Here is a 6,641-nt window from a genome sequence, read left to right on the forward strand (position 1 = left end):
TGTTTTTTTTTTTTGTAAATAAAAAAATATATATGCTACTTCCACATTTTATTATAGAAAACTTTTTGTTTCACATTTTATTAAAAAAAAAGTAAATTAAAGTTGATTTGAATGTTAAACATCTCAAATTTAGAAATTTCCAATTCGAGTTCTGTTATACGTTGTCTTTTTATTAAGAAAAAAAGACTACTTAAAGGATATATGGTCAATTTTAAAAGGAAGTTGTCTTTAATTAAAGATATATGATCAATTTTAAAAGGAAGTCAGATCCACGGGTGTGTATATATATTTAAATAAAGAAAAATATATATAGAAATATGTTGTTTTTTTAGAGTTTGGAATTTAATCTTAAAACCCGAATCCTGCCAATCCAAACCTCATTAAATTAATAACAGGTTGAATGCATAGCCGTTTTAAACATTTTTAGAGTTCTGTGCTAAATGAAAAATTAGCCATATACATTAAAAAAAGTAATACTTTCCTATAATGTTTCTAAAAAAATGAAACATCAAAATACTTTTAACTTGATTTTTAACATAATAAAAATAACGCAATTAAATATTTTATAATAACAATAAAAATTTGGACCCCTTAAAATTCTTAAAGCGTTAATTTGAAGGATAAGGTAAAATTCACTTAATTTTTCACATAATAATTAATAACAACAATTTATTTAAATTTGTATAATAAAAAAATTGGACTTTTTAAATTTGGAACCTTGTTCAAAAGAGCTTCTTGTACACCCTTCTTATACTCCTATCCCAACTCCCGTGGTTGAACGGATCTTAAGCTAAATATTTTTAGGTGTAACTTGTAAGTCCCCGAGACCGAGCCCGATCCGAACCTCTACGAAGAGATCTATAATGCCATACCAAACAAATCAAGTGTACTAAATGAATTCCAAATAAATAATGCAATTTTTTTCGACAAATTATATATTTATAATAATAATTGTGGAGTCAGTCTCTGTACTGACATACTTCTATATATATTTATTTTTTTGAAGAAACATACTTCTATATATAATTATCCAAAATCCAATGTTCCAAGTATTAATTATTATAAAAAAAAAATTTATCAAACTTAATTATTCTAAATTAATTATTATATGATTCATATTAGTCAACTGTACTGAATATCCAATAAATTTGTATATATTTAATTTATTGACTTAACCAAAGTTTTCTCAATAAAGACATATAATATTTCCACATAAACTCGTGCAACCACGTTACTTAATTTTCTACCCAAAAAAAAACATTATTATATAATTTTTCCTTTAAAAATCGTGTGTTCCACCTTCTTAATTATATATAAAACTATATTTTTAGAACTATAAATATCAATTAAATCACAAAATCATTAAGCAAATTGTGTTATCCTAATTTGATTTTTTTTTTTAAATTATTATTGTCCTCTAAAATGCCCTCAATAGCTTCTTTCAATTTAATTTCATATATTATACTAATTATATGCTTAGCCACATTAATCTTTGAAGCTAATGGAGCTAATTATAATCCCTTATCAAGTTATCTTCCTAGCTATAGCAAGAAAACGTTGAACGTTGTCGATAAATGCTGGCGATCCGACCCGAAATGGGCTACAAATCGTCGTGCATTGGCCGATTGCTCAGTCGGTTTCGGCAAAGGCACGGTGGGAGGAAGATACGGGAGTATATATGTTGTTACCACTCCATATGATGATCCGGTCAACCCTAAACCGGGCATGCTTAGATATGGTGCGATCCAGACGAAGCCACTATGGATAATTTTCGCGAAAAACATGGTTATTCGGTTGAAAAATGAGCTTATGGTGAATAGTTTCAAGACTATTGATGGAAGAGGGGTTAAAGTAGAGATTGCGTATGGTCCGTGTTTAACGATTCAAGATGTTAGTCATGTTATTATACATGGGATTAGTGTTCATGATTGCAAACCGGGGGGTTCAGGTGTGGTGAGGGATAGTCTGACACATGCTGGACGGCGAGGCGGATCAGATGGTGATGGTATTGTCGTGTTTGCTTCTTCGCATATTTGGATTGACCATTGTTATGTTGCGCGTTGCACGGACGGGCTTATTGATGTTATTCATGCTTCAACTAGTGTTACCATCTCTAACAACTATTTTGCTCAACACGATAAGGTATCGTCTCTCAAAAAGTTACATATACAGTAAAACCTCTATAAATTAATAATGTTGGGACCATGAAATTTTATTAATTTATCAAGTATTAATTTATTGAACTGGCCCAAGTCGGGACCAGAAAAAATTATTATTTTAAAGAGGTTATTAATTTATTAAGTATTAATTTATGAAGATTTTACTGTATTACCCTTCTAATTAATGTTTATTTTAAGAAAATTTCTTAAGTTAGGCCGATTTAAAAATGAAATCGGACCTAATGCTATTGTTTAATTTGTCGTGCGTATAATATTAATGTTCAAAATACTAGTTTTGAAAGCAACGAACCTGATGATTGAATCTTCAGACATCAGGTTCACATGTCAAAATCTAACACGACTAATATCTGACATATATAATTCGTTAACAGGTGATGTTGCTGGGACATAATGACGGGTTTACTGCAGATAAAGTTATGAAAGTAACAATAGCCTTCAACCATTTTGGTACCGGACTTATTGAGAGGATGCCAAGGTAAAATATATATTATACATAATAATATATATTTAAGAATAAAAATTACATTTTACACTTATCGTTTCTGGAGAAGTTCAATTTTGCTCTCATTCACTACAAAAAAAAAAACAAAAGGACTATTGAGACAATTAAAATTGTCCCCAAAAATAAAAACAATTGTCTCGTATACTTTTGGGGACAATTTGTTTCGTCTCTTTGTTATGTCCCCTATACGAACGTATCCGATGTTATAGGGCACGAAAAAGGTTGATGTCAACCATATTTTGTGGGACGATTGTTGTCCCAAATAAGATGGACAAATGTCTTCCCCGTTTTGAAGGACGATTGTCATCCCTATTTTGAAGGACGATTGTTGTCCCTATGCAAAGGAGACGACTTATGTCCCTATTCTTAAGGGACGTTTTTTTATCTCCGAAAAAAGGGACAATTGCCGTCCCTATGCAAAGGAGACGACTTTTGTCCATATTCTTAAGGGGCATTTTTTTTTTGTTAAAGACGGTTCATTTTGCCTCCATCGTACAAATGTTAGTTTAATTTCACCCAATTTCACTCACTTTTATCCAATTTCACTGACTTTCACGGAATTTCATACTGATTTTCATCAGTATTTACTTAGAAAAGAATAAAATTGAACTAGATTTTCATCACAAGGGCAAAATTAAGCATTATATAAGTATAATTAGACTATTTGCCAATATTTTTTTTAACATAGTTTAATTTTAATCTGATAATTAGTGCATTAATATTGTAATTTAATCATGTTTTAGGGTGAGATTTGGGTATGCACACGTGGCAAACAACAGATATGATGAGTGGAAAATGTATGCAATTGGTGGAAGTTCTAATCCAACTATTTTTAGTCAAGGGAATTACTTTATTGCCCCTGATGGTTCTTCTGGAAAGGAGGTATGCTTTTTTTATCAATTTTATAACTGTAAAGTGTAGTTAGTAATTAGTAGGATTGTAAATGAGTCGGGTCGGTTTTCGGGTCCATAAAAACTCAATCACGGTTCAACTTAAAAATGAGCCGAGTTTGAGTACGGTGAAACTCACGGCTCGTAAGCACGGTCGATTATAAGTTCGTGAACAAGTTCGATTATAATGTTTATAAACAGATTCGTGAGCAACCTCGGTTTGTTTATTTTTTCGGTAATATATTATGTGAAACTTTAGTTTTGTAGGTTTAAAAAACTACGTACATTTGTTTTAAAGAAATTTCAAATGAGATTGAAACTTTATTTTCGACTTCAGTTCTACATTCATAATTAGTGAGTTGTTCGCGAGCAAAGTTTATAAACAGAACTAATGAACTGGTCGCGAGCAAAACTCACGAACAAATAAACGATTTGTTCGCAAGCACATCACTATTAGATAAATTTCTTCGTGAACCGGGCTCGAGCCGAATGTTGAGCTGAGCTCGTCCATTTTCTATCGAGTCGAGTATGAGTAGGTCAAAGTTCGGCTCAGCTCAGCTCGATTACAGTCTTAATAATTAACATCTTCATGGGTTAGATCAGGTCAAGTTGAGGCTCGAGCTCGTGCCATGCTCGAGCTCGTGCCATGTCTAGTGGGCCGCTATCTAAAATACTCAGCACAAACCCAATTAAGTCTGATATGAATTGATACGTAGCTCGGTTTTAAAAATCAAATCTTAAACATGACTGAAAATTACAATTTATAATAGTAAAACTTACAATTTATACTTAAAAAAATTGAATATTGAATATACAAATTCAATATTAAATTAATAGAGTAGATCGAATGGTCGTATTTTTATAAATTTCAATATACGAAACTCATTACAACGTTGCACGATTTTATATAGGATTGTAATAGAGCCAAGTCGAGCTTTGGTCTGCTCATATACGGGTCAGTAGAAAATAAACGAGCTCGAACTGGAGCTTAATTTGTTAAGAAAATTATCTAATTATTAGTTACTGGTTAATTATGTTCGTGAACTTTGCTTACGAACTAATCATTAGTTATGTTCATAAGCTAAGTAGTTTGAAATCTACAAAACTACATATTTTTACATTTCTCCATTTATAGAAAATTGCGTCGAACTTGCTCACGAGCTTGATTATCAAATTGACTTCTCTACACTTCACATGTGCATCATTTTATCATCATTGCTCCTAGTTGTAGACGTTATGAGAATTTTTTCACCTTATCCCTTTTATAATTTATTTGTTGATTAATTTAAAACATGTCCATATTGGACATTTTAATCGGAACAACAACAACTCAATATAATTTTACCAATCACTAATAATTAAACAGCTAATAACGAACAGCTAACAACAACAATTGTTAGAGCTAACAGCTGAACCAAACAGGCCAAGTCAACTCGAGCTTTGGTCTGCTGATACCCAGGTCGGTAGAAACTGAACGAGCTCGAACTCGAACTCAATTTGTTAAGAAAATTATCTGATCATGAGTTACTCGTTAATTATGTTCATGAACTTTGCTGATCATTTATGTTCATAAGTCATATAGTTTTGAAATCTACAAAACTAAAGTTTCACACGAAACTACATATTTTTATATTTCCCCCTTTAGAAAAATACTATTATTAAAAAAAATCAAGTCGAACTTGCTCACGAGCTTGATCATCAACATTATAATAGAACTTGTTCATGAACTTATAACCGAGTCTGCTCGTGAGATTTCAAACCGAGTTTCACCGAGTTCAAGCTCGATTCGTTTATGAATCGAGCCTCAAAATATTACTCAAACTCGACTCATTTATAAATAGATTCGAACGTGAGCGGCTCGACTCATTTACAGTACGGATTCTAAATTCGTTGTCCCTAATATTGACAGGTAACAAAAAGGGAGGTAAAAAATGGATGGAAGAATTGGAAATGGAGATCATCACAAGATGTATTCATGAATGGTGCATATTTTATACAATCAGGATATGGAAGCATAGCACCACCTTATTCTTCTGGTCAATCATTTCCAGTAGCTCCTGGTTCTATGGCTCCTGCTTTAACTTCTGATGCTGGTCCTCTCAATTGTCTCATTTCCAAACCATGCCTAAATTACTATTAAACATATAATTTTGAATGGATTTGTATATTTCTTTATGGTCAGTTTATGATTTAATCGTTAAATTTAAATTTCAATCATGGTTGAGATTTTTTATTTTCGGATATCGGTAACGCTCTAAGTGCGTATGGACAAGAGAGGATTTCGACAAATTGAGATCACTTTAAATAAATTGAGTAAATTACACTTATGCCCACTGAACTTTACTCATTGACACTACATAACCATTAGGTGTCGTTTGGTTCGCGGAATAGAATGGAATGGAATAGAATGGTTATTCCAAAGGAATAGAATAACAAAGAATGGAATAGAAATTCTTAGGAATTACTATTCCTATGTTTGGTTGGTGGAATAAGGTAGAATGGAATAGATAATTTTTTTATTAAAAAGACAATATTATCCTCAAATGTAATTTCTTATTTCTTTTAAAATTTTAATTTTTTACTATAAATTGTTCAAATATTTAATTTAAACGTGTTAACACAAAAAAAAACACGAAAAATACATTAAAAACGAAAAAACAATAAGAACATGAAAACGGAAAAATTGTAAAAACACGAAAAAAGAGAGGTAAAAAAACAAAATGTAAAAGCGCAAAAAAAAACATTAAAAACACAAAAACAAAAGAAAAAAATGAGATAAAAGTGGAAAAGGGTGAAAATGCGAAAACATATAAACGTGTTAACACAAAAAAAACACACACACGCAAAATATGAAAAAACACAAAAAAAAATGTGCAAACCGTAAAAAACACAAAAACATGAAAAAAGTGGAAAACACGAAAATGTGAAAAAAAAGGAAAAACGTGAAAAAATCGAAAAACACGAAAACATGAAAAAGTGTTAAAAACACGAAAAATGCGTTTGTAACGTTTTTTTATGTTTTTCCGTGTTTCCCAAGTTTTCTTGTTTTTTCCGTTTGTTCACGTTTTC

General features: G+C 31.2%; 1 protein-coding gene across 1 annotated transcript; it reads left to right on the forward strand.

Moving 5' to 3' along the window:
• Positions 1–1,422: 1,422 nt before the first annotated feature.
• LOC136233798 (probable pectate lyase 16) lies at positions 1,423–5,712 on the forward strand. The gene is made up of 4 exons (XM_066023486.1): positions 1,423–2,142; positions 2,552–2,655; positions 3,426–3,564; positions 5,482–5,712. The coding sequence occupies exons 1-4, from the start codon at positions 1,423–1,425 to the stop codon at positions 5,710–5,712; spliced, it is 1,194 nt and encodes a 397-aa protein (XP_065879558.1).
• The last annotated feature ends 929 nt before the right edge of the window (positions 5,713–6,641 follow it).

The sequence above is a fragment of the Euphorbia lathyris genome, chromosome 6 (genome assembly GCF_963576675.1).
Source record: "Euphorbia lathyris chromosome 6, ddEupLath1.1, whole genome shotgun sequence".
In the NCBI taxonomy this organism is placed as follows: Eukaryota; Viridiplantae; Streptophyta; class Magnoliopsida; order Malpighiales; family Euphorbiaceae; genus Euphorbia; species Euphorbia lathyris.